This window comes from Myotis daubentonii, chromosome 2, assembly GCF_963259705.1.
Source record: "Myotis daubentonii chromosome 2, mMyoDau2.1, whole genome shotgun sequence".
In the NCBI taxonomy this organism is placed as follows: Eukaryota; Metazoa; Chordata; class Mammalia; order Chiroptera; family Vespertilionidae; genus Myotis; species Myotis daubentonii.
The window spans coordinates 11,973,257-11,985,750 of NC_081841.1; the positions used below are offsets into that span (position 1 = coordinate 11,973,257).

The window sequence follows — 12,494 nt, forward strand, 5'->3', positions numbered from 1 at the left end:
TCTCCGATGAGCCAAACTGCAGGAAGCTTTTGACATCTCTCATGGAGGCTCACAGGCATTTAAAAGCTCAATTCCTGTTTTGTTTTGCCAGAGAAGTGATTTCTGGATAACTGACATTTTTACTTACACCCCGTGTGCCTATCCTTAAGGAGGCTATTTTAAGTGAGATGTACAAGTACTTTAAAAAAGCATGAACTGGGAAATAGTTTACCCCATGTCCTGTAAAGAAACACACACAGATGGCTAAATTGAATCAACCCCAATGTTTTATTTAATTTAAAGTTTTAAAAGGCAGTGGTTAAGCACATTATCTATGTGTGTATATATGTATGTATACAAACATACATACATATATAAAAGGAAACCAACCCCTTTTCAACTTTAGCCACTGATTAACCAGGCTCACCGATTCATTTTCTACTACTTCATATGACCAATTTTTAAAGTAAAAATAGACAGCCTTGATCAGTTTAACAATAACTGTTTGTGTTTCTTTCTTTTTTTAAATAAATAAGGTTACCGTTAAACTGATCATATGGTAGAAAGGTAGAACACACACATCAGCACACACACAGCCCCCATTTAAAACATGTGACATATGAATGACCTATATGTACAAAAGGGTGCTGTTGACCCCCTGCCCCAGCAGAAGTCACAAAGAACTCCCAGGACTCAGGAGTCCCTATTCCCTCTGCTGGGACACGTGTTCTTGGCACCCGCGTTAGACCTCAGAATGCATGCTCCCCATGCAGCAATACAGATGGGGGCTCAGTTCTCTGGTATAGTGTTCAGGTACGTGAGGGAATAAATAGGCATTGTAGCTGCCTCCGAACTAAACCGTCATTTTATAGGGAGAAATGTATTCTGAAGTTCTAGATAAGTGACATACAAACTTTCAGTGCAGTCAGTTTGCAAGTCCGGGGCTGTGTGTGTGTGTGTGTGTGTGTGTGCATTTCTATATATTTATACAAAACTGAAATGAAAAGTGGGGCGAGGTTTATGGAGCAGCTGCTTGGCTTCCATGTCGTCAGTCCTGATGTAACAAGTCACTTGCCTCAGCCCTTATTTAGCAGCTCTTTCTGCTTCCCGCATGCCTCTGTCTGCTGGAGAGATTCAGGAGGGGCAGCTCACACAAGTGAGAGGAAGGATGCGGCTAAATCTTCTGCTAAGAATCTTGGCAAATGACCTGCCAGATTCCACCAGGGCTGTGTTACAGTGAAGTCCTTCGGTTCCATCCCAATGAAATGGCGTTATTCTGCTGCTAGCCGCCGCAACTCCATCTAACTGCAGCTCTGCATGAATGCCTCAGGATCGCAAAAACACAGGATCACCTCTTAAATATGCTGGATTCTCAATGAGTAAACCAGTTAATGTGTTTCTAGCCAAAGCAAGGGCATAAATGTTTGAGAAAAAAGATTCCCCTGGAGCTACAGAGAAAAGATGCTGATAAAAGCAAGACTGAATTGAGCAGGTGATGGCTTTAGTCTGTGTCGGAGCTGGTCTCTTCGATGACAGAGTACTGGCTGAGTGCTTCCTCCAAAGGCGTTATTGTCCCATCAGGTTTTAGTCCCATTGGTTTAAGCAACTCCTCTCTGGAAAAAGAAATAAAAGAAAGAAAAAAAAAGTATTCACCAGCATCACACACACACCCCTCCCTCCCGCCCCAATCCACATCCTTTTAAAAAGAAAAGTCTTTAAAAAACAAAGTATTTTTCCTCAAGCTCTCTGTGTGTTTGTAACAGGAAAGATGAAAGGGGCATGGAGAGAAAAAGAGGGAGATAAAAGACTTCATTCACACAGGCCAAACCTACTAAGCCAATTAAAGGTATGAAAAGTCAAGGTCTAAATGGCTCAGGACAAGGAGCAGGTCTCTTCTGTTTTTAATAATTCACTTTTTTTCCTTTTGTGGATTCGTTTTGTTTTAGTGAAGCTGAAGCTGCTGAAACCTCACCTGTCGCAGTGGGTCAGGCATGCGGTTAATTTGATATATGTGGACTTCACTCCACGGATAAAGGCGTCACGTCTGATTTTGCCTCTCCAATCTCTAGTGATACACGGGTACTTGATTCATTTCAAATCAGTTGGCCTTCCCCAACTTTCTCCCTCCCTTTTCTTTCCTTCTCTCTCTCTCTCTCCTTTTATAAAAACACCATTGCTTTTGTTTGTAGCAGTTTAATTACGGTTCTGACAGCCATTTTAATCTCTTCAAAGCTCCCCAACTGCCCCTTTCCAGCTAATCCAATTATACCTACTCCACAAGTTACAGCCTCATCTAAAGATGATTAATTATTGATTAAGCCAATCAAAAAGCATTAGGAAAGATTTATTTAATCTTTTCAGAGGCTCCTATTTTATTACATGGAGATTATGGCAAATGGACCTGTTGTTGCGTTGCTGACTCTGGCCCAAAGGTCAGCAGTGCTGTAAGTGGAGGCTGAAATGGGCACATGAGCTGCTTAAACTTGTTTGTTATGGAAACGGGCATCGGCCCCTGAAAACTTGTCTACAACCAAGAACCCACATGGCAGCGGCTGTAATGTTGGTGGGACTTGGAGTGAAGGCAAATAATAAACCTCCTCTGCTGCCGCCCCTCAGGCCAGCACAGAGTCCGGGAGTGCCCAGCCACACGCCAGGTGATGGTGCTAAGCCCAGCGAGACATCCTGGGGCGTGAGAGCGGCTCAGTGGCCACCGGTAAGCCGACAGCAGCCTGGTCAGTTTGAAGAATCAGTAATGTGGATAGCTGACGGGCTAAGGTGAGGCGCCTGAATATTTATTATAAAGTAGGAAACACGTTTCGTGATCCAAGAAATGGGGTCAAAATCATAGAACCTGAAGTTGAAGGGGCCTTAGAGATCATTTAGTCCAACCCCTCCTTTAAGAAGAGACTGAGTGACTTACCCAAGGTCCCATGTCTAGTGGCCAAGTTGGACCTGGGACACGGGGGCCCTGGATCCCGGCCGGCTCTGCGGCACACACACCTGGTGCCCTGCTCTAACTGCCCTGGGCAGCCCACTCCTTCAGCCGGTCAGTGTCTGCTCAACACTGTGTGCCAGGAACTACGTCACATACGGGAGACAGGAAGACGGCTCAGCTGCCCCCTTGAGCAGGTGACATGTATACATGAGAAGTAACTCAGAACGTAACGGGGTAAAATGCTGTTAGAATCATGGACGAAGGACTGTGGCGGCTCCTGAGGAGCACAGCCCACACTGCCAGGGGAGCTGGGATGGCATGCCAGGGAGGCGGTGCCCGGCAGCAGGCACAGGAGGCATGTTAAGGGCTCTGTAGGGTCCCATTTACTTGTGTGATGGTAGAGCTTTTTGGGTCATTGGTTTCTTGCTGTTTCTGAAGCTGTGAAAGGCCGTATGGGGAGTGGCAAGGGTCCGTGAAAGAGTGGAAGGACGCAAGGCTGCAAGGGTAGCTGGGGATCTAGTGGTCAAGTGCCCTAAATGCCCAGGCAGGCTGTCTCGGGGGAGCTGTCTCTGGCGGCAGGGTGTGTGTGGGGGGCACAATGGTAGGAGCACTGGCAGAGACAAGTCATTAGGATGGTACTATCACCATATGTGAAGGGAAACAGGAAGCTGGACTATGGCTGTGATGTGGGAAGTCAAGTCTACATCTCTGAGGTAGACCTGTGACCCACTGGGAGGGCAGGGGCTGGCTGGTGAATAGAGTGTCCCTGTGCTTCCCACTCACTGACCATGTGACGGCCACATCATGCCTGCAGCAAGGACACAGCCGATGGAGCAGGTCTGCTGGGGAGACGCTGACATCTTCAGGACATGAAGAGCATGAGGTCCTTGCATGACAACCGGGTGGACATGTTTAGTGGAAAGCTCGAAATAATCTGCTTCCATTGAAACTTCTCTCCAGCACTGATGCACACTACGCACATCTATACTTTTATCACAGTTTTCTAACCATGGCTGGAGGATTCTGACATTGGACACTATATACTAATAACTGATACAAAAGGAAAAGGGGGACACTTTGCTGGGAATGAAACATTAAGGCATAAGAAAGCTCAAAGGTCTGAGGAGGTTGGTGGACTTGAGGGTACAGTAAGGAGGGGTGGGGTGAAGGCGGGAGTAGGTGGAAGTAGATGAGACGGGAAAAATTCTACCACGATTGTGAAGAATTGCTGGTGGACATACATCACCCCTCACACTCACTCTCCTGCGTGCCCTTGATGATGCTGGGCTAGCTACCAACTGTACAGGGGAGCAGCTTTCTTGTTCAAGCCCGGGAGGAGTATGTTCAAATCAAGGCCATCAGTTTCATCCCTACTCCTTAATCCAATTTTACAATGGAAGTAATTAAGAACAATTCAATAGTTTTATGGCCAGTAATTCACGTACAGAATAAAAGGCCCCACATTTTAATTCCTACTGGTGAACTATTCTTCCCAAGCACTTATTTTTCGGGCCCTCTGTCTCTACCTCCACTACCGTGGGAGCTCCCGAGGGGATGAGTTATTTTCTTTTCCAAATGGCTCCATGTGACGCTTGGACTTAACACTTCTATGGGAGAAGTGTCTGTGGTCACTGGCCACGTAATCATGTATTCATGCAAATGAATTAAGGCAGCAACGTGATAGAATGGAACAGAAAGGATCTGGAGCCAGGAGGTCTGTCTGAAGTCCCAACTCTTCCACTTACCAGTTGTGTGACGATGGGCAAGTCTCTGAGTCTGTTTCCCCATCTGTGGAATGGGGATGATGATGATGCTAGCTCTACTTCCTAGATGCTAGCTCTAACTACTTCCTAGTGAGGATGTGAGTAGTAGCATTAATAGTACTAATAGTGGTAGTAGTAATAACTACAGCTCAAATGAAAGACTGTGGTAACACGAATGAAAGGCACATATAGGTTTAGAGTCAGACAGCCGAGGTTCTAATCCTGGATCCACCGCTCACTAGCAATATGACCTTGAACTCTCTGAACTTCCACTTCCTTGTCTGTAGAATTGGGGTAGGAATACCCACCTCATTGAATTGTCATAAGGGCAAAAGGTCATTATACACCTAAAGTGTGAGGTGCAATGGCTGGACCGTCGTTGGAACCCACAGTGGCATTTCCTGTCACGTGCTTACGGAAAGTTTCCCCACGCTCATTAGGGCACTCTGGGAATTAAGTGGGAGAAGAATGTGCAGAAGCAAATAAAAGACATGGTCCCTGTCCTCAAGAAGCTTTCAGCCAGTTCAAAAGAGAACACACACGCACATTAAACGATAGTAAAAGAGTTACAGAACAGCAGATCCACAAGCTCGAGAGAGTAACAGGCAGAGCCCTCCTTGCCCTCGCCTGGTGGTTGGTTCACAACACACCCTATTGCAACTCAAATCTGTTCCAAGGACAAAGAGAGAGGGTCACTTACAGATAGATATGTGACTTTTTCTTATAGCTCTCGGGCTTACTCTTCAAACCTCCATCTTAATATTTCTAATATTCTTCCTCTCTGTCACACAACAGCCCCCAAATAGCAAAATGAAATCTTTGATCCAGGGACTCACTCCTAAAAGGTCTGACACATGACCTGGTCATTCTAGACTGTTTCATTTCATCAGCTCTGTTGTATCTAGATCAGCAAGATATATGGACAGAGAATGGGAGGCATTAATGAATACCACGGACATGTTGCTCCACCAATCATATGTACACGTGGGAGGGACACAGGAGATGGGGAGGCTGGTCACAGGCTCCTTGCAGGCGATAGACGCAGAGCCAGACTGTAATGGCAGTGGTGAATATGGATCGTGGGGAGGAAAGCATCCCAGAAACAGAAGAATTAGTCAAGCAAAGGCACAGAAACAAGAGTTAGTTGTGTGCAGGGATTGGCAAACAGGCTGGGTTGGCTGAGGTAAATTTTTAAAAAGCTCAAAACAGATACAGGGTATGAAAGAGAATTTCAAAGGAGACTATGAAATCCTAGGCTGACAAGTTTGGATTACAGTACAGAGGTATTTTTGTCTTCTATTTCAAGGGCCTTATGTTAAAGAAATTTTTCATTAAAAAAATTCTCCTTACAAAGTTTGAAAGCTATGAAACAGTATCACTGACATATATAAAAAAGTTGTATGCTTTCATTTTTATATCCCTCTGTGTCTAGCACAGTGCCTTGCAGATAGCAGATCCTCAATAAGCGTGTATGAACTAAATTTTGTTGCAGTTGATACCATCTCCCACTTTCACAGAAAGGAAGTGTTCTATGGGCCTCCTGAATAAACCAAAGCCAAGAGAAAAGCTAGATCTCTGGGCAGAAGATTCACTTTCATCATTAAGACCCACAGAGGCAGGAAAGGTATTATGAGCATTCTATAGGAAATTCCTTCCAGGGGTTTCTCTAGTGGACTGTGAGCAACTTGAGGGCAGAGTCCATGTCTTACCTGGCTGTGATCTGCATACCTATATATGATCTGCATAGGATGGAGCACACAGCAGGTGCTCAACATGCTTACTGAAAGAATACATGGGTCATAGCATCAATGGAGAATGACAGCGAACCATTTGTCAGGAATCATTCTCATATTATTTTAAGTGTAATTATTTCCCTGCTGAGGCATCATGACGTCCAGCAGAAGTCAGGCCCCCTTTGCACCATACAGCCTGGAGCTCCCAACCACTAAATGGTGTAGACTCAGCTTCTAACATGGAGTACCAGGAGGTCTAGATTCTAATCTCAGATCTTCCACTAACTTGCTGGGTGTCCTTGGGCAAGTCATTTCCTTCTCTGGGCTTGAGTCTCCTCATCTATAAAATGAAGGGGTTGGACAAGATGATCCCCCAGATTCTATGCTAAGAGTCTAAATATTAGGCTACTAAATAAAATTTTGATCTATTTGAAAAAACGGCAAGGTTTTTAAGACACTAAAACTCAATACTGCTAAGCCTTTGTTTTAATGTATTCTAAGCCTAACAGTCAAACACAGCATCCCACCTAGTTGTCACTGACATACACCAAAACCAGAAATCCTTTCTGCAAAACTATCAGCGGATGATTAGAATGATTACAAAGTAAGTCAAAGCAATGGCAACGGTTACAAGGAAGGATCTAAACTCAATCATGGCCCTCAATAAACAGGCTATCTCATGAAGAATCACTGGTCCTAAATTATGAAGGTCCCATCTAAGGGTGTCAGATATATGTACATCGTGATTAAACACAGATACTGTATATTGAAATGTGCATCAGGATTAAGATAGTCACATAGCAACAACTCCTTCATACTTACCTTCAATGCTATACACAGGCCTTAACACAAGTTAAGACTGCCCTCGTTATCATCAAAAAGTACAGTGATGTCTACTGGATAAAGAGCCCATTCTAGGCACTGTGACAGTATCATGGCGGGCTTCTCATCTGATCAGGCATCTGGCCAGGGAAGAGATAAGCCTCCAAGAATGTTCAACTGGAACGAAACATCATTTAGAAATTTGATCTTACTAAACGATAAGGAACCATAATCTATAAGGGTTTGGCCAGGCACAAGGACACAGATAAAGCACGTCCAAGAAAGGAAACCCTATTTTGCCCCAGCCTAACCCTTGGGACTGCTCATGGAAACCAAAAAATACTTTCTTAAAGAGTTAGGGATGGGAGATTATGGAACTTATACCATATTTAAAATTTTCTGGTATGTTTCTCTTTCTTCAGATATACTTTAACATATATCTGCTCCACTATTTCCCTATAAGAATGGTCCTCTGGGATGCCTGGGCTTATATAAACTTCACAGAACCTTAGAGAAGATTGCATCTTTTAGGGCTTCTGGTTCCTATGTAACTCTTTCCCCCAGAAATGACAGTGCAATATTGGGGCTCAGATGCTAACATACCCAATAGCACGTTATAGAAGAGGCCAGATGTGTATGTGTATAAAACATCTTACTTGACCTGGAAGCAAGAGAATACTCTTGCCCACAGCACATGTTTTTGTGCAATACAAACAAAGCATTCAATTCAAGTGTACTTGTTGAAAAACAGGACATAATTAAGCAGTTGGTAAAACGCATTCTTGTTTCCCACTTGCAGATCTCCCAAGAGTCCCTTCGAATTTACCTATACGAGTTTCAGCTTCCCGCTTGCCACTTAGCTTGATAACGACTCAAAAATCATTCCCTTGTTTTCAAGGGCTCTTCTTTCTTGTCTGCTCTGTGTACTACAGGGCAGTATTGACACATGGAATTAATGACAGGGTCTGTAATGAAACAACAGTCATGCAAACACCGGTCTGCTCTTTTGATAAAACAGCATGTTAGAGACCTATTCACCTCCCTCTAATTGAGTACTGCATAATAGTTTCTATCCTTTTATGTAACATATTTTGTTCTATGATTAGAAAGGAAGAAAAGGGGGGAACCTATGAGGCATTGCTTCCTTCAATCATCCCCTGATTAATTCTCTGTTTTTAATGAGGGTGGCTGTTATTTGGGCAGGTTCTGTTACATACTTGTTTTGTTGACTTCTGTACAATGTATAACAAAACCCAGGATGGGATAATTGGGAACCGTTTCTTTGGCCCAGGGATTCCTGCTCTTAATGCAAGGTTGGCTTGGAAAAAAGAACCCTGACATTTTAAATTAGCCATTTCATATTTAATTCCTTTTCACATTTGAGAGATAGGATGAGAAATTGGTATATAAGTAAAGCCTTTTAATTAACACAGAGCTTTTCCAAAAATGCCTTGCAAGAATGGAGCCTGTGATGGCCTGGAGAAAGCAGCTCTGTAATCTTTGCTACAATTCCAAGTCTCAGAGTGCATTTTGTTTCAAGATTTCAGCATCACTACAATAGTCCCCAATTCACTGAAGTACAGTGGGTTTCCCAGTAACTTGGGACATTCTTATAAGTGATTTTAACCTTTTTTTTTCCCCTCGCAGAAATAACATTACGACCTCTGGCCCTGGTTAACACGTTCAGTTACATACTGTGAAAGTGTCCTTTGGACTCTGATCCTTCCTCTCTCCTTATATTTTTCATCTAATGGCTTCCCAGGGCTGCCTGGTTATACTGGTTTTTCACTAAGCCACTAGCCCAGTAGGTAGGAGGTATATGATGACTTTTCCACAGCAAATTCTAAGTATTCAGTCTGCATCTTTCAAAAATTAGTCTGAGGCCCTTCCTTCAGCCCTCACTATCATGCTTTGGGAATGGGTACAATTGGGAAGGTTAAACGTGTAGCATAAACATATCACTCCCAAGACAAACGGCATCCTGTCCACCCACATCCTTCCATCTGTGAAGGCAACTGGGAGCTGCCTCAACAGTCGCAAAGGGAAGCCTTTTTAAAGTTAAGTTTGCTTAATGTGATCATACTAAGCATAAGAATTTGTTAGAATACCTAAAATCATTCTCTTTTCAAAACAGACCTTATTTTTAAAAAAAGACACCTTATGTTACTATAGACTCACAGGAGTTTTACTGGTTTCCTCTATATAAAGCTGTGTTTGTTTTGTTTTTAAGCATAGGCTATTTATTTAGCTCCTAAGCTGGTATTTGAAAAGAGCTCAAATCAATTATGGAATGAAAGAGTAGGAATATATGCCCTCCAAACCTAAAGTCTCTTCTCAGGAAAATATGCTTACCATCTGTTTTTATGCTTTATGCTTGTTTAAAATTTAGAATGTTTTATTAAAAATAATCAGACTGACAAATTGTTAAGAGATGTTGGTAATTTTCAAGATAACATGATCTGGAGTCTGAAGACTAAGAATTGAGTCCTGCCTATGTCATTAACCAGATGCCAGGCCTTGGGTCAGTCATATAAACATTGGTCCCACTTACTCTTCAGAAAACACCTTTCCCTACCTAAGTCACAGGGCTGTTTCAATGATCAATGGAGATAATATATATTGAAGCACTTTTTAAAAACTTTAAAGCACTATATAAGTATTAGTCTATTATTGTTCTCAATTCTGTTAGAAGACCACATGCAAAGCTTCTAAAAATTTGCTACCCACCTCACAGTAAGCAGCATGGTTAAAATACAGAGAATGAGGTTAGGGATAGTGCTAGAAGAATAAAATCCAGTTTTTTTTCCTTAAATAAAGGTGTTCTTTATTATTTCTTGGTAATTTCTTTACAGAATTTTTCTATCCTATTGTCCAAATTAGCAAAATAAATAATAAGAGGTCAGTATGCCAACTGACACTACTGAGTAAAGCCGTAGAAATAGAAGTTGTTATGTGTCCTTCCCAAATAGAAAGACTGAGAAGTTAAACAAGGAGGGTAACTAAGAGAGCAGAGAGTCAAAAGCCCTTCAGCTAGTGCTTAAACCAAGAGCTCAAAGTAGTCATTCCTACTAGAGTTAAAGGACAATGACTACCAACAGGCAAGACAAAGGTAGCATGACATCCTCCTCCAGAGTTGTCTATCAAGGAAGGGTCCTCTATACCCTAGCAACATACAATATCAAGTTTCTCAAATTAATCCTCACCTCCCACTTTAAAAGTACATTAATTTAACTGGATCCCAGTTCCCTTAATTGGACTTCCAAGCAACCTCAGGGTGTATGTTAATGATGTGAAACAGTGCTGTCTAATGAAAATATAAGCTACAAAACGTAAGCCAAATATGTCATCTTAAATGCTCTGGTAGACACTGAAAAAGTAAGAAAAGATAGATAAATTACTTTTAGTATATCATAAAATATCAATGTAAAATCTGTATTAAACAAATGAGATATTTTAATTCTTGTTGTACTGAGTCTTTGAAAGTCTGAGTATTTAAAACTTATAGGACATCCCAATTCAGACTAACCACATTTCAAGTGTTCATCGGTCATGTATGGCTGATGGTTACCACATTGGACAGAGGAGAGCTAAAGAATTTTCTGATGTAAACAATTAAAACTTTATACTTTAGTTCCTACAATAGCTCTCACAATGCTTTAAAGATTGGTCCACATTTCTGAAGTATACCTGAAAAGCATTTCCTTGACTAACTCATCAAAAAGGTGGGTGTAATCACAGTTGTTACTTTTGTAAGCAGAGCAAAATAACTTATTTACAAGAAAAAAAAATACATATTTATTACTTTTCAGTCATAAAGCACTTATCCCAACTTTAGTAAATTTAAAAATAATCTTTGGATTAAAAGGAACTATTCCACATTTGGTACCTGCATTTATTAAGAAAGCCATGTCCCAAATACTACACAATGACTGGTAATAAATAAATGAATGAATAAAAAATTATTAGATAAGACAAGGAAGAAATGGGAAAACAGTTATTATTTATTTATATACATGTAAACTTTAGATGATTTTGATAGAATATCTAAGCAAAAAGGCAATGGACCTTGTTAAAAAGTAATGGGGTAAGGGTGGGGTGTAAGATTCATCAGTCCTGGTTCCAACTAAGGAACTAGAGGGGATTAGAAAAGTCAAAACAAACTTGAAATATTATTTCCCTTGGTTAGTTTAAGCTTAAGCCAATCAATCCTCTCTCTCCTTTTTGGAGAAGGCTGCATTATTATATACGAGTTGTGTGCTGTAGCTAAGGTGAATGCAATTGTATTAGCTACACTGGACTTGCTTAACCACACACAATCCCCATTCTAATCTCCTGCTTAAATTGCAGGCTTATTCTTTTTCCAATTCAGAGAAAGAAAGAGGAGGTGGGGAGGCAGGCAAGTTTCATCCCCCTTTCACCTCTGCTCTCACATTAAAACTGTCAAATGAAGCTTTCTCTAATCTCATGCCTCAAGCCTGAATGTTTATATTTGATAAATATTATAATTTTATTTCTATATAAAATAAATTATGAAGCCTGATATTTAAATTAGCTAGTCATGGGCCAAACCTTTATAGAATTCTTTCCTACTTCTGAATTTTATGACATTTGGCCAAGAAATGAACTGCCAAAAGTACACTTTATAGCTGTAAACCATATAGGCTATTTTATAGAACAGAAAACTGACCTTCGATTTGGGGATCAGCTGTGTTATTTCCTCACACACTGGGGGAACCACAGGATACAAGGCACTGTACTAGCTCGACATGAGGGGGCTAATAGGGCTCAGATTTTCTCAAACTCTTAAGACCCCCAGGTCCACTGCCAACCCCCTTATCTACATCTGTTCCAAATACAATCCTTTTACTTAAAAACAAACAAACCACTTGGAATACTGCTAAGTCAGTTGCTATTCAATGGGGAGAAAATGTTTGAGCACTAATCTCTCCAGAGTCCTTGGAAATCTAGGTAAGATAAAGCTGCTAGGATGGTGAGCTCCTCGAGACAGTAGCTATGTCCAGCATGGAGGCAAATGGAAATATAATTTTAATTTTTGCATTGGTGGTTTTACAGTTTTGGAAGTGAGTATCATGTATACCCTACATCAGGTTCAGTAACAGTATTTGGCATGGCCAACCTTAGTCAGCACTTTGCTAAGTGCTTTGGCACGGGCCACTGTTGCTAACCACCATCCTGGTGCAGGTCCTTCAGATCTGCTCTCCTATGGATGGAAAAAAGGAAGTGTCAAGTGTCCATTCATTG

General features: G+C 41.6%; 1 protein-coding gene across 7 annotated transcripts in view; it reads right to left on the reverse strand.

Annotated features, from left to right (window-relative positions):
- Positions 1 to 248: 248 nt before the first annotated feature.
- The window catches only part of RIC8B (RIC8 guanine nucleotide exchange factor B), a 111,736-nt gene continuing 99,490 nt past the window's right edge, over positions 249 to 12,494 (reverse strand). For 2 of the 7 annotated variants that reach the window (XM_059681757.1, XM_059681754.1), the window contains one exon: positions 249 to 1,592. In XM_059681757.1, coding sequence (XP_059537740.1) covers positions 1,481 to 1,592 — 112 coding nt within the window. In that variant the 3' untranslated portion in view covers positions 249 to 1,480. Of the gene's footprint in view, positions 1,593 to 7,232; positions 7,410 to 8,058; positions 8,198 to 9,445; positions 11,151 to 12,369; positions 12,454 to 12,494 lie in introns of those variants that run through there. The other 5 variants (XR_009451119.1, XR_009451121.1, XR_009451120.1 and 2 more) reach the window with 5 other exon arrangements.